The 19,922-nt window shown below is 45.3% G+C and overlaps 1 protein-coding gene across 1 annotated transcript; it reads right to left on the bottom strand.

Moving 5' to 3' along the window:
- Nucleotides 1–1,225: 1,225 nt before the first annotated feature.
- Nucleotides 1,226–16,406, bottom strand: SERPINA9 (serpin family A member 9). Its single transcript, XM_032287524.1, has 5 exons — nucleotides 16,245–16,406; nucleotides 7,162–7,806; nucleotides 5,220–5,493; nucleotides 3,145–3,292; nucleotides 1,226–1,787 (listed from the first exon to the last, which is right to left on the bottom strand). Exons 1-5 carry the CDS (start codon nucleotides 16,261–16,263, stop codon nucleotides 1,584–1,586), a joined length of 1,290 nt encoding a protein of 429 aa, XP_032143415.1. The 5' UTR covers nucleotides 16,264–16,406; the 3' UTR covers nucleotides 1,226–1,583.
- Nucleotides 16,407–19,922: the final 3,516 nt, after the last annotated feature.

The following is a 19,922-nucleotide window of genomic DNA, read 5'->3' as shown; positions in this document are numbered from 1 at the left end:
AGTACTAGTTTTTTTTTTTTTCAGTTCTGTGAAGAATCATGGTGGTATTTGATGGGAATTGCATGAATTTGTAGATTGCTTTTTGTGATATGGTCATTTTCCGCATTATTGATTCCACCCATCTATGAGCATGGGATGTGTTTCCATTTGTGTGATTTTTTTCAGCAGTGTTTTGTTGTTTTCTTTGTAGAGATTTTTCACCTCCTTGGTTAGGTATATTCCTAAGTATTTTATTTTTTTGCAACTATTTTAAAAGAGGTCGAGTTCTTGACTTGATTCTCAGCTTGGTCACTGTTGGCGTATAGCAGGGTTACTGATTTGTGTACATTAATTTTGTATCCTGAAACTTTGCTGAATTAATCAGTTCTAGAAGATTTTTGGAGGAGTCTTTAGGGTTTTCTAGGTATACAATAATCAGCAAACAGTGACAGTTTGACTTCCTCTTTCCTGATATAAATGCCCTTTCATTCTCTTGTCTGATTGCTCTGGCAAGGACTTCCAGTACTGTGTTGAATAGAAATGGTGAGAGTGGGCATCCTTGTCTTCTTCCAGTTCTCAGAGGGAGTGCTTTCACCTTTTTTCCTTATTCAGTTTTATGTTGGCTGTAGGTTTGTCATAGACAGCCTTTATTACATTAAGATACATTATGTGCAGATTTTGCTCAGGGTTTTAATGACAAAGCAATGCTGGATTTTGTCAAATGCTTTTTCTGCATTTATTAAAATGATCATATGGTTTTTGTTTTTAATTCTGTTTATGTGGTGTATCACATTTATTGACAACCATCCCTGCATCCCTGGCATGAAATCCACTTGATCATGGTGAATTATCTTTTTAATATGTTGTTGGATTCAGTTAGCTGGCATTTTTTTTAAGGATTTTTGCATCTATGTTCATCAGGGATATTGGTCTGTAGTTTTGTTTTTGTTGCCCTCCCTCATGCTCAGTCATCCTATTCAATGCCTTCGTGGCACTTAACATAAACTGTCACAATCATGTGTATAGGTTTGGTTTTATTGTTGTTGCAGGGGGTTCTGGCTCCCCCATTTAGGCCTAATAATCCAGGAATTTTCTCTGTCTGATTTACTCCTAACGTATATTAAGTGCTCAATGAGTTTTTGCTGAGTAAATGAAGAAAAAAATCATGCAGCCTCTGAGATGTCATGGGACCACAACCCCGCCACTGAGAGTTCACCAGTAAACCACTTTCCGATTAGAACCCTGGTGACAAGTGAATTCATATTTTAGTTTTATTGAATGTGTTAATGTAATTCTGCAGTAGAGGTTCCTGGCCTGGGTTGGTGTATTTTCATTCCCAAGAGCCCCAAGGAAAGGAAATATACCAACCCAGCAACATCCCATGAAGCTAGTTCCCTGGGAGAATTTGTGGAAAAGAGCACTGACTGGGGTGAATGGGTGTTGGCTTGTGACAACAGGGGTCCCTGTTGATGGTTTGGTGATTGATCCCTGCCAGCGAATGCAGTCCCACTGGGGTCAAGTGCGCCCTCAGAACAGAAAGAGGGATGTGGTTTGTTATTTCTTGTGCATTAGAATGTGCCATCAGTCAACAGGCCATTTCCCACCTAGGGTTTAGTGGGATTTTCCACTTTCCCTAGAAAGAAAATACTGTCTATGGCTTTATTTGTAATCATCATCAGGAAGGTCCTATTGAAGGAGACAGTGAAGTAAGAGGGACCATCCTTCGATCGGACTATGAACTTGGTGGTGGTGGCTGCTGCGGCCTCAGTACCCTCCTCACTGACATCCAGCACAGCCTTGTGGGTTGCCTGCCAAGGAAAAAGCAAACGTCAGTGGCCCCAGTGGAGACATTTTACTTAACTGAGTAATCTAAAGTGTGTGTTTTGCCCTGGAGTGGTGATGTCTGCCTTGAAAAGATTCAAGGTTCAAATGCCTGGCATTGGGTTTGCTCAATACATTGCGGTGGGTGTTGACTATGGCCCATTAGCCCTTATACGTGGAGTGAGATGGTTACAAACACTGACTCACTCACAGATCCAAGTGAGTCTCAGTTCTGCCACTTATTGTTGCAAAAGTTATTTAGATGCTGCAGGCTTCAGTTTCCTGCATGTATCTCACAAGGTTATTGTGTAAATTAAAGGAGATCATACAAAGCACGTGCTCACAGACTTGCCAGCAGTAGTAATTGCTGCAGTTCTTGCGTGGCAGACATGGGTTTGTTATTACTAAGGTTAGATACCTTCTTTGTCTTCTAGGAAAGAGAGTCTTAACCTGGAATTCCTGTACTTCTAAGCTTCAAGGAGGCTTGAGCTCCTGTGACTACAGGCATTGTTTTTTGTAGGGTCACAGATGCACTTTCTGTGAGAAGTCCATTATGCTCATCATATTCCAGTGGGGACTCTCCGCATTTTCTGAAATCCAACAACAAAGGTCCCCTTCAGTGGCCCCAGGCTCACTTCTGACCATTATGATCCATTACCAAAATAAAATTTTAGGTCAGAGATCAGTAACCCATATGTGGGCAGGGGTTAGGCAAGTAACCCCCATTAACTGAGGGAGACCTCTTGTAAGAGCATGGGGTGCCCATGTTACCAGGAGGGTACCATCTGGCTAAAACGGGCACTCACAGCTCATCCCCAGTGATGGCTGCCGTGTGGAAACATGGGCTCACTGTTACCATGTGGGAATTGGACTCAGTGATTTTTTTTCAAGAGGATCAGAAATCTAGACTTTTAGATTCAATATACTCGTTTTTAAAAGTTCTCTTTCTCTCTCTCCTTACACACTGAAGGCCAGACAACACATCTACAGGATGCAGATGGTCTACGGGCAGCCAGGCTGTGATGCCTGTGTAAGCATCTAAACTTCAGGGAGGAAGAAGGTGAGGTCAGATCCTGGTGGGTCACCTGCTTGCCTGCAGCAGGCATGATGGAGCAGTTGCCTGCTGAGGATGCCTTTGGAATGTTTGTATGAAGAGGGAAAACAGATGCTGTGTGCCAGAGGGATGGTGGCCGTAAGCCACACAAGGTTTGGTTCTTCTGGCCACAGAAGAACCTCACTTCACCTTCCAGGCCTCTGTCTCCTTATCAATAAATAAGAGTGCTTGATTAATTCTGCAGGTGCTTGCAGCTTGGACTTTTTTGCAAATATTCTCATTCAACTCACTTTGGAAACCTGCAGGGAGTCTCTCTTTGTAATTCCAGAAAAATCAGCATTTTTGTCAAAGGCATTTTGGATGCCCATCTTTGGGAGGATGGCTTCCAGATTGTAGGAGGCAGAAATGGAAAATTTGGGGATGAACACCTCTATCCACCTGTGGAGTAGGGAAAAGGAAAAGATGAGGTCACAAGCCTGTGGTGTCTGCATCTCTGCTCCTAGATGCCATTTTGGGAGACTCCATTCTCCCTCCAGCCATTGTTAGTTGATGCTAGAAAGGTCAACACATCCTAGCCAAGCAACCCAGGTTGCTCTTGAAGTAAGCCTCCCAGCTGAGCAGGCCCAGCATGGAAGACATACACGGAGACAGACGGGCCCCCCACTGAAGTGGGTGCAGAGGTGAGAAGGTGGTCAGCAAGAGTCTATGGCAGAAACCAGCAGGAGACATCAAGTCGCAATGGAAGCTCATCAGCCACCCACTGTCTGGAGTACCTCCTCACCAGCACTTCCTGACACAGGCCCTGCTGACGCCCTAGAGCAGCAAAGTCCAGCAGAACTTCCTGCGATGTTGGGAAGATCCTGTTCCCGCACGCTCCACTATGGTAGCCACTAGCCACGTGCGGCTATTGAGCAACTTCAAAAGTGGCTCGTGCAAATGAGGGGCTACAAGTTTAATTTTACTACATTTCGGTTAAGTGTAAATAACTGCAGGTGGCTTAGTGGCTACTACACTGAACACCACCACCTGATAATTTCACACAATATGTTGTTTTCCTCTGCAAGGGTTTCCCTGAACCAAGAGTACACAGCCTGCATGTATTGAACGTTTATTATATGGCAGACATTGTCCCAGGCTCATTCAATAACATTACCCCCATTTTAAAGACGGTAAAGCTTAGTTTTAGTGCTTTGCCCAAGGTCATGCACTTAGTGACTCACAGCAATGAAAGCACAAAAATATTGGATGGACACATTTCAGTCCTCATCTGACAGGCGAGGGGCAGCTCTCTCTTCTCTGTCACTGTCCACTTTCCCTGTCTTCTCTGTGATCCATTTGCTGCTCTGTGCTCATCCCTTCCTCCCCAGCCTCTGAGCCACCTCCCCTTCCTCTCTCCAGCCCCGGATGCATCCTGAGAAGAGAAGAAGTTGCTGGTACACCCTGCAGCATCTCTTCATCCTTAATTTTGAGATTTTCCCGATGCTGTGTCCTCTACCAAAGCTGCCCTTCCCATGCCTCTGTGTGCTCATATCCTACCCATACGTGTGGGGCTAAATGCCGCCACCTCCTTAAGCTGTCCCCGAATCCCAGCTGAAAGTGATCTCTCTTTGCTTAGAAGCTCCTCAGCACTTTGCCTGCCCTCCCCTGGGGCATTGCCCAATCTCTTTCTTGAATTCTGGTTATGCTACAGCCTTCCTTCTCTCTTCCTAGACTATGAGCACCAGGGAATGATGCTAAAAAGTGTTCTATGTTGCCAATCACATAGCTAAGAGACAGAACATAAACCTTTGACATTTTTTATCTCATGAGTGATCTTTTTGATATTCTCCATACTTTTGATATTCTCCGTAATAATTACAGAACTAATAACAACATTACTAGCTAACATTTACTGTAAAGTTACTATCTTCTAGGAATTCTTCTAAGCACTTTGTAAATAGCAGGTTACTTTATCTTTTCACCAACCTTTGGATTTGGTAATATTGTTATCCTCATTCTTATACATGACCACCAATGCTTTCGTTTGCTTGCTTTTATGGGGTCATTCCATAGAATTCAACATCAGATTGGCTTCTAGGGCAAGCTCTGCTAGCATATAAGAGCTATATAACCTTGGGCAACTAGCTTACCCCCCTGGAAACTCCATTTCCTCATCTGTGAAATGAGTGGAACTAAGACATCAGGTGACAGTGAACTTCAAGTGAGAACATGTATAGACAGCCTCAGGCTCTTTGTCTTGTATGCAGTTGGTGCTCACTGTGCAGAAGTGATTATCTAACAGCTGTTGGCACAATCTCTCCTTCATCCTTGAATGTGTGCATCCCCTGCCCCAGGGCCCAGCAGATTGACTGACATAGAGGCCTACCTCTTCTGGAGTGAGCGGCTCCACTTTCTCAGTGTTCTGGCTGACAAGGTCTGTTCCAGTTGCCTCATTTTGCCCTTGCCAGGGAGGACAAAAAAGGCCACAGCATCTCCCGTATAGTCCATCTGCAGCACAAAGCAGTTCAGCTCTGCATCCACCCCAAAAGCAAACTGCTCCTTCTGGTGCATCATGGGTACATGCACAGTGGCCTGATTGCCCACCAGGAATGGAAAGCTCCTTCTTGTATATTCAGGGTAAAAGGGCTTCTCCCATTTGGCTAGCACAAAGAAAGAAAAGAGGTCTTTATGTCAAAGTGCAATTGGTGAGGTAAAGACAGCAAAATGAAATGGAGAATTACTGCTAATGGGTATGAGGTTTCTTTTTGAGGTGACAAAATAATGCTCTGGAATTACACAGTGGAATAGCTGCCCAAACTTGTGAATATAGTAAAAACCAAAAATCACTGAATTGTACACTTTAAAATGGTGGATTTTATGACATGTGAATTGTATTTCAATTAAAAATAGAATTAAGTTAAATAGAACAACATAGGGTGAAGGCAACTTAGTAAGGGCTCAAGGCATATCAGTTTTCTTTCTTTCTCTTTCCTCTTGGCAGGATGGATGGATAAATGGGTTGATAACTTGGCAGATTGAGGGTGGATGGATAGATGAATAGCTAATGGATAGATGGTTGGCTGGCTGGGTAGATATATGGATGAATGGAATTGATTATGAACTGATGGAAGGATAAATGGGTGGGTAGTTTGCTGAATGGGTCAATGGAGGCTGGAGTGATGAAGAGGTTAATGGATAAATGATTGGCTGGCTGGGTGGATAGATGGATACATGTGTGATGAATGGATGAATGACAGATGGATAAATGGGTGGATAGTTTGGTGAATGGGTGGATAGATAGATGAATAGGTTAATGGATAGGTGGTTGGCTAGCTAGGTGGCTTTCTGGGTGGATGAATGGATGCATGGATGGATGGGTGAACTGATGGATGGATAAATGGATGGATAGCTTGGTGAATGGGTAAATGGATAGATAAACATATTAATGGAGAGACGGCTGGCTGGTTGGCTGGCTGCATGCCTGGATGGATGGACAGATAAACTAGTGCATGCATAAATGAGTGAACAGATGGATGAAGGGAGGGAGGAAGGAAGGGGAGGAAAGGGACAGAGGAAGGGAGGGATGATATGAAGGCATCCAAGAAAACTCTGCCTAGAGTCCCCAGGTACTTCCACTCAAGCACAACCCTATAAAGTTGGCTTCATCATCCATCCATGCAGTCAGCTCAGAGACTGGCACAGGTCAGGCACTCAGCACATGGTAGATCTTTTAGAGACATATGCTGAGGATCATAAAGCAAGTATGGGGCAGAGGTGAAATTCAAATCCAAGTTGTTTGTCTTCAAAGCTGATGTGTTGCAGAGGCAACACAGTGAAAACTGTAAAGCTCTAACATCATCTATCTATCTATCTATCTATCTATCTATCTATCTATCTATGGGGTGTGAATGACAGTCACATCAGCTTGTCTACATTTCTATACCTATGAAATTGTTCTCACTCTTGGATTTACTTCTTAAACTGCATGGTCAGAGAGCTCCATGTTCCTTCTCTAAAACTTTCAAGGGGCAGTGGGACAGCTGCTGGTAGCAAGAGACACTTTCTCTCAAGTAGTTTCCAGATTTCTCCTATGGGCCACCCACTGAGTCAAATGTAACACCTCAAATCACCTAATCTGTCTACCTAAAGAGAACTAAATGAGGAGCTATCCCAGGTCCTGCAGCCAGCTAATGCAATGCTAATTAGAACTCAGGCTCTCCCATTTCTCCACCAGTCTTGGGTTTGTCTCGCTTGCATATTTCACTAAGCAAAAATCATCGTCTTCATCATAAAATAAAGAAATAAAAATCAACTTCTCAAATCCTCACCTTTAAAGAAAATGTGGTTCACCAACACCATGGCTGTCAGAAGGTCAAGGCCTTGGATTACGTCCACAACTTTCCCTTGGGTCTTCTTTTCCACATGGCTATTGATCCTCGCCTGGGCAATGGAGGGGTTGGAGAAATCTGTAGAAAAGACTTCCGCCTCATACAGCCTCTTGACATTGTGCAAGAAATTTGCCTGCAGCTGCAGCTCCTTCTTGACGAAGAGGGCACTTCCCATGTTCAAGATCAGGTTTTTGCTGGGGACAGTCAGTGAGTGGACCAGGCGCTGGAAGCCCTGGTGGATGGCAGACTCTGGTGTGTGTGTGAGGTTGAAGCCTAGGCCCTGGAGAATCTGGGTCTTGGTGACTGAGTGGGCCCCAAGGGAGAGCATGGCCAGGGAAGTAGAGACACTCATGGGGGAGAAGAAGACATTCTGGCTCGGGGTCTCTAAAACTAGCCTGTGGTACAGGTGGAAGGCAAAGTCGGTGTTGAGGGAATACACCTGTGAGGCAGGGATGCTCATTGTGGAGGAAGGCTGGGTGTATCTGCTGGGGTCATTGGCCGGGGCCACGCAGTAGATTGGAGGACAGAGGCCAACAGCAAAGAGAAGTCCATAAAAGGAAGATGCCATTTTGGAGCAAAGTACGTCTGCAAGAGAGGTAAGAACCGTTGAGGGGTAAACTGAGGGTCCAGGCCCTGAATCAGAGACCCTTCAACACCTATGCCATCAGCAGCAGAATGAGGACAGATAGGACGGTTGGCAGAGCTCTCTCATGTAATCTCCTTTGAGCCTCACAATAGCCCCACCATGTAGATATTATCATTGCTTTTGTTTTACTTGCAAATGAGTAAACAGGCTGCAGAGAGCCTGTATAACTTACTGCAGATCACACCGTTCACTTGTCTGTGTTCGGGGTGGGCTTCAAAGTCAGGTCTCAAATTCCAAATCCCATGCTTTTTGCTGTTTCTGCTTCATAGACTTATTTCTTAAGAATTGAGAGTGTGAGAGCAGATCGCACAGTCCCCCCTCTTAGCAGCCAGAAGTGGTTTCTCACCCTTCGGAGGTCCCTCCACACATTCTTTATCCATTTTGTGTAGATCTGATTATTTTCTCACCCTGGCTTTCTGTTCCCAGACACAGGCATTTACTAATGTGTTCATGTCTCTCAAAAAGTGGAAACCTGGAGCAAAAGGCTGTCCTTTCTGCGGTGGTCCTCTGGAGCACTGAGCACTGGGGTTCAATTGCTGATGAGCTACAGCTCTAGCCACATCTGTCTGCTCCCCATTCAAGCCTCAGTTGATAAGTCTTTGACGCCAAGGAGACTTCAGACTAAATGACCTGATGGCAATTTCAAACCCCAACAGGGCTGGGCTTGCATTCTACCCTGACATTCATGGTGAGCAAGTAACCTTTCTGGACTTCTCTGTTTCACCTTTGTAAAACAGAGCTAGTTACCTTACAGAGTTGTTCAGAGGATTGAGTGTGATAAGGCACATAAACTGTGCGTGCTCAATATATTACTTTTACCATTGTTCTGTTGAAGTCAGAGAGAATTTGATTTGGGTAACTCTATCAAGTGATGCTCGCAGGTCTCACCAGCCCTGCCTACAGCACCCTCACTTGTTCAGTTTCATCAGAAGGATTTCATCTGCTTTAACACACCTTTACAGAGGAGCTCCAACTCTGTGGGTTGATCCTGAGATACAGTAGTAAATCGTCATTTTATAGAAGGAAGGTGTATGAATCTAATGCAAGGTGGGTTCTGTGCTCAGTCATAGGGGAAAGCAAAGCAGGTATATGCTCCAATAGGTTACATCTGTTTGAAAGCTTTTCTCTCTCCAATTTTATAATTTCTCCCCCATGACCTGGATGTCCTTCCCCCCCATCACCCTTTTCACAAGCACAGTGCCTTTATAACCCCCCTTGCCCTTCATCAAACTTTGCTCTTTGGTCATTTATAGAACAGTGTGAATGACTGCTACCCACTCTCATCCTTGGGGCACTGGCATGAAGTTTTACTCCTGATTGTGAAGGAAAAACTTTATCCCTGGAACAAGAATTCAGTCAACAGGTGAACAATTATTTCGCCAGAAATGGAGAAGGAAAATACAAAAGAACCTTTGCCCAGAGTGACAGAAATACTGGCACACACAGCCACTTGTCTATGTCAGACTAAGCATCATGTAACAGCAACATTCCCAAAAATTTCTCTGTGGAAATGAAATATGCTAATGAATCATATTTCATTATACCAGGTACAATTTAACTTAGATGGAACTTTTTAAAGAACCCTTTTGCTGAATGAATAATTCTTTTGCAAAAGTGTTCATTTCTCTCTATGTCCATTTATGTGATTGGGCGAGTCCTGTTTTGTAGTTTTGTGTTTTCCTATTTGACTGAAGTGGGGTTTTTTCCCTAAGTTATGCCTGTATCCATCCATTCACCTACTGGACTCTTTGCCCCATGTTCTGAACTGACCTCTGGATCTGCCCCCACCCTGAGTGCCGCATCTCTCCCTTTCTCTGAGAAGGCCATTTTACCCATGCTGTTGTCTTCCAAGTCAGGATACTGATGGTCACTCTGCCTTCTGCAGCCAGCTCCTTCCCCACACTGTTCTTCCTCCCCAGGACATTGCAAGCCCCAGCTTCTCTCCATCTCTATGCCCTTTTCTTGGTCCAGCCCCTCTTAATCTCCCCCATGGACAATCCTGAAGGTTTCTGAACTCATCTCCCTTCTCTGGTCATGTTTCCTCAAAATATTTTTCTTAAGAAACTTCACCAATTTGAGAAGAGACGATCTGCTGGGAGATAGAAGTGTTGGGGCCACAATGGGGGACAAATAGCCAGGGTCCTGGCTCTTAAGGAGCTCACTGGGAACCCTATGACATACGGCATTAAGAGTTGACCCCTTCCCCTCTCTTTGGCCCCACTGCCTTTCCGTGTATTCATCTACAGTCTCTCTGCAGTCAACACCAACAGCAAACAGCCCAGGGTCCACCTCCCTCCCTCCTCTTCCCACTCACCTATGCCCTGCTCAGGTACAGTGTACTCGGCTACAAATGCCCCCACTGGGTGCCACCTTCCTTTGCATGTGGGAAAGCCATTGTTTCTCACCCTGAAAGACTCTACTTAGCTATTACCGGCTTGAGAGGTCCTCTCTGGTCCCTCTCCCCTGTCATGACTTCATCACTTCCTTCTGTCTTCTGCCACCTCTGAAATTTACTTGACTTCTATTACCAGATGAATTATCACTGACCACACACATGCCTTTCGATAATCTCTAGATTCTTTGAATGTGTAATTCATGCATTCAGTCCATTGTGTTGAACATGTGCACTTATTATGCAGGTACTACAGGAGGTGTTGGGGCTACAATGAGGGACAGAGAGACAGGGTCCTGGTTCTTAAGGAGCTGACTGGGAAGATGGGCAATTAGCAAACACCATTAGGCACGTGTGTGTGTGTGTGTGTGTGTGTGTGTGTGTGTGTGTGTGAGTAAGTACAGGTATTGGCACACCTATTCCACAACAAGAAAGCCTTCCAGAGGCAGTGACAGCTGATTGAGACTTGAAAAATGTTAGCAAAGTATAGGGGAAAAGCAGAGAAGAGAAAGATTCAGGCTGGGAGGACCACATGTGCAAGGACTCAGAGGGAACCCAGAGCCAGGCAGCTTTGAGGGACAGAAAAGGTTCTGTGACATGAATCTCAGCACCAGAGAGGCTGGCAGGAAGGGCTGGGGAGTAGGAGAGATGGGCTGCAGAGAGAGGGGGCCCAGGCAGGGATATACTGACTTGGTTCCAGGCCCCAGTCCCCACTGGGGGATGGCTGCAGAGAACCTCAGCAGCAGAGAATTCTGAAGACTATCCTGGCACCTGTCTGTGTTCTTTGCTGCTCTACACAACTGCTTTCTGTCCTCCTACCCCCTTCCCCCACCAGCACAGAGAAGTGCCCATTATAGGGGCTCAGTAGACACTTGATGTGTTGCCGTGAGATGGAGAAGTATTTATACCAGCCTCAGAACTGGGGTGGTGGCTGGGCACGGTGGCTCATGCCTGTAATCTCAGCACTTTGGGAGGCTGAGGCAGGTGGATCACCTGAGATCAGGAGTTTGAGACCAACCTGGCCAATAGGGCAAAACCCTGTATCTACTAAAAATACAAAGGTTAACCAGGCATGGTGGTGGGTACCTGTAATCCTAGCAACTTGGGAGGCTGAGAAAGGAGAATCACTTGAACCTGGGAGGCGGAGGTTGCAGTGAGTCGAGATCGTGCCATTGCACTCCAACCTGAGCAACAAAAGCAAAACTCGGTCTCAAAAAAAAAACAATAAATAAAAAAAAAGGGCTGGAATGGTGAAATGGAAGGCACCTGGAAGAACATGGGACTGAAACCTCGAGTGTCTTTTATTTGATGAGCTTTGTGACAGACGGGGGCTTTTCAGGAAGCCGTGTAAGAATGTGACATCTGTAGGCTTCCCTGTGACAGGCTGGGGTCTACTGTGTTAACTTGGGGTCTGCAGCCCTCTAGACTCAATCACAAAAGGGCAGCACTTGATCTTGATGGCCACTCAGAAGTCAGAGCCTAAGCAAGATCATGCTTACCTTCCTAACCTCAGAGCAGTACTTTCTGTTTAGAGAATAACGTTGTCCTTTCATTGCTTCACCTTCTGAACCGCATCAACTGGATCTATAAGGAGGGCATCTCTGAGGAGAGGTGAGACAATGTCTACAGAATGCCCAGTGTGGCATCTGGCCCATGGTGGACAGGAGACCAAAGCTGCTGCTCTCTTGTGGCTCTTACGATTTTGTATTCCTCCCTTGGAAGCAGGGTGAAGGAAATTGATTGTCCCTGGCAACTCATAACCATGGGAGAGGGGATCAGGTGAAAGAAGAGGATATCAGCCACATACAGGGGTATGCCACAACCACCAGGGGTCTGTGCCCCTTTTGGGGAGGCTGGGGCAGGTTGTTCTCAGGGGCCCCCACTGACACTGCATCGTCCCTCCCAGAGAACCTCCATCCGCATCAGCAGAGGTGGCCTATTAGACATGGTCTCCATGCCCCAAGTCTTGTTTCTTCTGGGCTTGGGTTGAGTAGGGGAGATCCACCTGAAGTCGGGGAGTTGGCTAGTAAGTGTCCTGACCCATTAATGGTACTGCCTCCATGTGACTTCAGGTAAGTCTCTGCTTTTCACAAAACCTCAGGAGGAGGTGGTCTCAAAAGGCCCCTCCCTCTCTTCTGAGTCTGGGATCTATGTCTGAGGGCCCCCAGGTCATTGCATTCTTGGGGGAAAACCCTGGCTGGAGCTCATTCAGTTGGCTTTTAAAGTCCACCATACTTGGCCTCTCCCCACCCTGAACTCCTGTCGTCCTGTGGCCACCCCTTCTTTCTCCCAGCCCTGCCAAGGCCCTTGCCCCTCTCTTGGCTGTGGCCTGGGTTTATGTGAGTGTTCAGCCAGTTGGCTCTGCTCGTCGTTGGGGTGACAGGGACACTCTGCCATCCCCAGGGCTTACCTCTTCTGGGCCTCTCCCTCCCAGCTACCACAGCCTGCATTCCACCTTCCATTGTCTCTCACCCACTCCCATCTCCAAGTGCTCATCCACCCAGCAGACAGGGTGAGCTTTCTAAACGCTGATCTGGTGTGTCATTCACCTCAAATTCCTCAATGGCTCCCCACTGAGTTCAGGAAAAACGCTCAAGCTCCTGGCATTCAAGGTCCTTCTCTATTTGGCCCTGACTTACGTCCCCAGCTTCACCTTTGAGGACCCAGTTGTTAGCATTTCTCAATTCCACCCCATCCCCTGTCTTCATGTGCCTCTTTATCCAGCTTGGGTGTCAAGGGCTTCATTTCAACCCAATGTGCTTCACCCCCAGACCTTTGTCTTCATGTCCCGGTCCAGTAGCAAGTCTCCATGTGTGGCAGAACCTACCTGTTTGCCCCTTCCCTGCCAAGTGCTGCTGGACAAGGGTTTCTGTAAGGCAGCCTGGTCCACTGTGGGTTCCCAAACACCAGCCTTTATCTGCCTGGCAACATGTAACTCATCAGCTCACCCTCCCATTGACTTCAGGGAATACTTTCGCCTTTTCCATGTCCTTAACCTTTTTATTCCAGGGTGGAATGGACGCTCACCCTACTACATATGCGTGTGTGCCCACATGCATGCATACACACACACACACACACACACACACACACACACACACACACTTGGCAGACAACCTTGCCTCCTATTTCACATAAAAGAGATTCTATGAAAAGGAATTGTCTCAACTTCCCTCAAAGGGCATCCTCTCTGCCTATCCCTACTTGATCTGCCCTCCTTTGATGGCCAGCCCCACTTCCTGAGCCTTGGAAAGTATCTCTTCTCTTCATCTCAGGATGCTTCTGCCTCTCTTTTCTGCACTTAAACACGCCCTCTCAACCTGATTCTTGCTGTTAGCTTGGAAACATGTTCAAGTCTTGCTCGTTAAGACAAAGAGACCAACAATGCCACAACAAAAACACTCCTTTCACCCTCTCATTTGCTTCTAGCCGCTGCTCTATCTCCACACTCCTCCCCTTGTGGCCCAAATTTTCAAGAGCTGTGTATTCATGGTCTCCAACTCACTCACTGGTCCACTCTAGCCTGGCTTCTGTATCCACAAAAATGTGACTCAGGTGCTTCTAAAAGCCAACTAATGTGTCTAGGTTCTCATCTTACTTGACTTCCCAGTAGCATTTGACACTGAACACCATGCTCTGATCCAGTCCCTCCCTCTGGCTCAGACATTCCCAATATCTCTGTACCTCTTCCTTACCCATTTTTGCAGGTTCCTCTTCTCCTGCTCTGTCCTTGTATGGTTGGCGAGTCCTGGCACTTGCTTACTTGGTTGTAGCTCTCTCCTCACTTTAATCTCTCCTCTCCCTCCAGCTGATTACATGCCACAATACCCATGGCTTCATTATTAAGACAAGCAAATGTCTTAGTATTCTTTTTAGTCTCCAGCTCAGTCCTTTCCTCTGATCTCTGTATGTCTAACTGCCTACTTGATATAACCTTCTGATGTTGAAATAAACCTTCCATGCAGTATGAACCACAATGAACTCAGATTCCTTCCCAAAGAGCATCTCCCAGCAACAGCCACAGCTGAAACCCCCTTTCGACATTTCCATCACTGGCTCCACCATTCACCTAGTTAGTTAAGCCTATGAGACATCCTTGTACTTCCTTCTTCTTTATGTCAACATATTCCCAGTTTTGTCAACTTTACCTCCTTTAAACGTTGCTCAAGTCCATCCACTTTTCTCTGCCTCTACTCTAACAGGCTAGTTGTGCTGTTATTTTGTCTTGCCTGGGATACTACAAAGCCTCCTAACAGCTCTCTCTGCATACTCTATCCTGCTCTTTCAATTCACTCTGCATGTGACAGCTAGAATAGTCTTTTAAAACTCAAACCTGACTATGTCATTTACTATTTTAAAATGTCTCAATAGCCTCTGATTTCCCAAAGTAAACAATGAAGTCTTAACTTGCATAGCCTGGGCTCTGTTGACCCCTGTAACTTCATCACAGATCATGGAGACCTTTGCCTTTGACATGTGTGTTAGGCCATTCTGCCCTGTTTTTTGATGCTCACATGTGACTGGTAATAAGCAAGGGGAACTCAGGGTGATGAAAAGTCCTGTAGCTACTTAAAGGAAAGTTATGCAGGTAGATATGTAAAGTTTGAGTTGACTTACACTTTTGGCCAATACAAAGTAACTGATATTGGTTGCAAACAGTTGTAAACAGATAGAAAACTTGACAAAATTTATGACACTATTGAGAATTTGAAAAAATATATAAAACAATTCAGACATTAGAGAACAGGCAGGGAAGGAAAAAAATGAGATAAGCTCTACAATTGTCCCAATTTTCTGCCTAAGGACACTTTCTGGGTGTGTTGAAGAAAACTCAAGGAAAGCATGGTAGGCTTGCTGAGCTTAGGAGACAGACATCAGAGTTTGAGAAAGCTGAGGAAGCTACAATTTGTGCAGTGAAGTGCTAGAGGAGAGCTTTAGAAATGTGTATAGAGGTCTCCTTAAGTTCAAAGCTAAGTGCTAAGCTTTGCATGCATAAAGCGAAATTCCCCATGGCTGGTCAATGTGCATATACACACGGAAGAACAAAAGAAACCTAACGTGAAGGTATAAAAAGAACAATTCCCAGAGTTCACAAAACATGAGGATATATTAAGGTTATGACCATCCAAAGTAGAAAGACCTGGAACATTCAGTAGGGACCCAGAAGTGTCACATCTTGGCATTATGCCTAAATTAACTTTGAACTAAAGCTGCACTTGACCCAACTAACAAAACTTAAAAACATGCCTTGACAAGTTCAAGCAGATCTGTAACTTATTGACTTTTAAAACAAATGTCAAACACTGCAAAGGAAGACAACAAAATCCAGACAATAAAATTGTAATGTTATGATGTCCAGCATCCAATCAAAAATTGCTAGACATTCTAAGAATAGGAAAATGTGACCCATGACCAGAACAAAAGTTAAGCATCAGGAACAGGCTCAGACATAATAGAGATTAAGGAATTTACAGATAAGAACTTTAAAACAGCTACTTAAAATATGCTTAAATAATAAAAATGTTACTCTAATGTGAGAAAAATCAAACATCTGGAGATGAAAAACTTAATATCTGAAATGAAAAATTCACTGACTAGGTTTAACAGCAAATTTAGTACTATGGAAGAAAAGATCTGTAATCTTGAAATTATATTAATAGGAACTATTCAAACTGAAGACAGCAAGCTGGAAAATAATAATAATAATAATAAAAGTCTCAGTGACTTGTGGGACAACATCAATGGTCTAACATATGTGTAATTGGAGTTCTAGGCAAAAAAGGTTGGGGGGAGTGGAGAACAGAAAATTTTGAAGAAGCAGTGAGCAGAAATATTTGTGATACTTGTGTACTTTATGTGAACTATACTTAAATAAAAGCCAAAACACAATGCATTGAAATGAATGCCACCCTGCTGTTTCTTTCTCAACTCTCTAAGATCACACAATTCTCAGTTGGCTTGAACCACCCATCCCAGTCTCCTTACCTGACACACTCCTTTTCATCCTGCCAGCTCCAGCTCAGAATCACCCACTGCACCCACTGCACAGTCTTCTCTAGATCCCCTAGAAAGTCTGCCCCTCCCTTCACAAACACCTGGAGCAAACCACAGCAGTTTATCTACTTGTATGTCTGTCTCCCTGATTAGACAGTCTTGACTTTGTGTGGCATCCTCCAGGGCTGGGACTTTTATTAGCAAGTGATAAGGGAAAGCAGTAGCAGAACACATGGGAATGTGAAGAGGAAGGAAGAAGTGGGAGGGATGTTGGGAACCCTGAGGGCTGGTCACTGTTGACTAACCCACACCCAGGCACTTTTGTAAAGATTCATAGCTGGTGAAACACAGAGAGGCAGGCTGAAGAAGTATTGGAAGTAAGTATCAAGCTTAATTGGGATCTCATTAAAATGCAAATTCCCAGGTCCCATGCAGAACTACCCAATCAGATCTTTCAGGGAAAGATGAGAAGACTTGAGAGTGGGGAGGGCTGGGTGCTTCTCCCCCCTACCCTCACCTCTGTCCTTGCCCCCGAGAGAAGCTCTTCAGGGTTTCCACTAGCTCCGAGGCCATTGGTGGCTGGGGCCTCAGGACCACCTGAAAAGTAAAGATCTATTTATCTCCAAATCCATAAAACCAAGGCTGCTGGAGTAGCAACCAGCCGGGAGAAGTTCCCCATGGGCCCATAAAAATGGAGCCTTCTCTCAAGTCCATCCTCCTCCATGGAGCCTCTCTTGCTATGTCCAGGCCTTTCTGGGATCCTCTTGGGTCCCTGGCTACAGGATCTCTTGCCTGCCTCACGCAATCTAACGCTTCTGCTCCATTTCCGATTTATTGGAGATATTCATACTACTTTTGAAACTGGCTGCATCTTTATACTTTTCTATTTGAATACTTATTTTAATATTTCACCCATTGTTTCTCCTAAGAGTGGAGAAGATTGGGTGCCTCAAGGCTTCCCTTGCAGTGCCATCTTAGCTAGAGGCTACCCTTCGGATTGTCAAGAGGCCTCCCCAGCTGAGATCCGCAGTCCCCACCGTGGATCTGTCTCAGGAAGTGCAGCTCCCTGCCACCTCTTCTACTGCAACACTGTTTGTTTCTTAGCCTGCCCAGTGTGATCACCTGACTTCCAAGAATCTGAACCAAGCTGAGGGTAGAGATGGGGAAGGAAGATAGATCCAGACCGGACCCCATACCCTGAGGAGTTTTGTCTGTCTGTTAATTAGTCTATTTTTTGTTCTTGTTGTTGTTTTGTTTTTGGCAAGGGGTCATTATTTCAACATCATGGGACACATGGGATTCCTACCCCAGCAGGGATCTTCATCCTGGAGGGCCCCTTTTCCTGCCTTGCCCAGGAATTTGTGATTCCTCCGTTCACATCATGGTGAAAGAAACAACTATCAAAAAGCTGTCTGTGCTGGAAGAACGTTCAATGTTCATGGAAGTCCATCCAGTGGACTGCCCTTCCCACCCTAGAGGACTCTAAAAGCCAGTACTCTATGGATACCTGCTCAGTAGATGCCGAGTGGGTGCATGTGCGCTATAGCTTTGAATCCTCCGAAGACCCTGAAAGATCAGTATTACTATCCTTACATCATAGAGATGCAAAACTAAGGACTGGACCACCAAATGACATGCCTAACATCACAAATCAAATAAGTGGCACAGCTGCAAATTTGACCTCCGCCTGTCTGACTCCAGGGCTTCCCACCAACCTCCAGCCTTTGCTCAAAGTCCTTAAAATGAAAGACCACTGTATGTGACATGTATCCTGTATTGGATTCTGGAACAGAAAAAATATATTCATTTAAAAAGATGGTGAAATTCAACTAAAGTCTGCAGTTTGATGAATAGTAAGCTACCAACATTGGTTCCTCAGTTATGACTGATGTGTCATAGTCATGGAAAATGTTAGCATTAGGTGAAGCTGTTGAAGGGTGCATGGAAATTCTGTGGACTCTCTTTATATCTTTTACCTGAAGCTAAAATTATTCCAAAATTAAAAAAAAGAAAGAAAAGCCAATCAGTCAAGGACATAAATCAGGAAAACATTCCAACGTTGGCCAAGCACTCCATGGATCAGGGAGATGACTGCTCTGTTCACAGGGTAAACAATCTCATGTGGTTTCTGCCCATGACGTGGAATCACTCAGTGGCAAAGTCCTCCCTCTTCTAGTTCTCTTTTGATCATCCTGAGCTCCCCCAGGAGTGAGTCTTGGCTTGGTGCCAGCCCATCTTTACCACCATCTTAGACTTGGTGACTTTCCTTTCTAACAAGGGTAAGCAAACCAGAGGCTGGGAGTCTGCAACCCGCGACAGTCTTGGTGGAATTTAGTCACAGCATTAGTTTTGTTGTGTGCATCGTACTTTGTACTGTGGCGAGTTGTGCTAGTTTCTATGTATGACTGCAATATTCGTTTTTCTATTTAAACAGATTTCCTTTTCTTAACATGAATTGATTTAAGGATAGGTCTTAAGTGAGTAATAGTAAAAAAGGGATGGGAATTCAGCCCTAATCACAAAAGTGGTTTGGGAATGAATACAATTTGAGAAACAGCACCAAAGGAGAGCTGATTTCCAGAAGAGAAAGGAGGTCTTGGCTTTGCACTCTGTGGAAAAACCTGAGCACCGACGTGGTGGCCCAGCAGGGCCAGGAACATGCTCCTGGCTGGTTCTGAAGGGGACACTGGGAGACGGGGAGGAAGCAGGCATGTGACCTCACCTCTGCTTGAACCAAGTCTCTGTCTCTCCTGTCCACCCTGGCTTCTCCATCCCCGGAAAGTATGCCTGGCACACAGTAGATTCCCAGTAAGTATTTATCGACTAAACAAATGAATTTTACTATTATTATGATGATGCATTATTGACTAAACAAATGCATTTTGATATTCATAAAACTTTGGAGCCAGTTCTATCACTTCCCATGTGAGCATCAAAGTATTGCCCCAAATAGAAGGATCTTCTGGGGGCATCCAGGGCAACCTCATCACTGCACAAATGGACAGTGTACGCCCATGAGGAAGAAGGTATTTGCTCCAGCCACATGGTCAGTGTCTGGGAAAAACTGGGCCAGGAACTAGTACTTCCCATCTGTTATCACCCTTACCAACACACCAGTCTGTCACTTCTGTCATGTGCCCAAGGGAATGACCGCAGCCCAGGCCCGCGATATTACAGGCAAATTGGGGACAGATGGGAAACCAGACCCCTGGCACCCAACCCCTGCTGGAAGAGGCAGAAAGCCTCCTGCTTGAAGGCTGCACAGAGGATTTCTGCCTCGTGTAGGAGGCCAAGCTGGACCACACCAAGGCAGCCTGTCTATCCTAGGCCTCTGACACTGGGCACCTTCATTCTTGGTTAGGGCAAATCTCTCTCCTATGTGTCAAGTCCACCTTTGCATGAGCATCACTCAGGCCAAAGTCTCCAGAGGACTGTGCAGCAGAGACCTTGAAGGGGAGAATCATACAACTCACTGTCTCAGCAGGGAGGCCAGCTGTGACCCCTGCCAGCATCACTGGCACCTCTAGTCGCCCTTACCCGCTCCACGTAATGTCTCCTTCCTTCCTTCCTTCCTTTCTCTTTCTTTCTTTCTTTCTTTCTTTCTTTCTTTCTTTCTTTCTTTCTTTCTTTCTTTCTTTCTTTCTTTCTTTCTTTCTTTCTTTCCTTCCT

This window comes from Sapajus apella, unplaced genomic scaffold (genome assembly GCF_009761245.1).
Source record: "Sapajus apella isolate SASKATOON/1434 unplaced genomic scaffold, GSC_monkey_1.0 scaffold20, whole genome shotgun sequence".
Classification (NCBI taxonomy): Eukaryota; Metazoa; Chordata; class Mammalia; order Primates; family Cebidae; genus Sapajus; species Sapajus apella.
The sequence above is the reverse complement of the archived record's forward strand: the minus strand, read 5'-3'. Positions and strand labels throughout refer to the sequence as shown.

Bases quoted from the DNA above. Each gene is read 5' to 3' on its own strand.
- SERPINA9 (XM_032287524.1), bottom strand. The intron at 5,494-7,161 runs GTGAGGATTTGA...TCTTTGTGCTAG, and splicing joins GAACCACATTTTCTTTAAAG to CCAAATGGGAGAAGCCCTTT. The intron at 3,293-5,219 runs GTAGGCCTCTAT...CCTACTCCACAG, and splicing joins AGCCGCTCACTCCAGAAGAG to GTGGATAGAGGTGTTCATCC.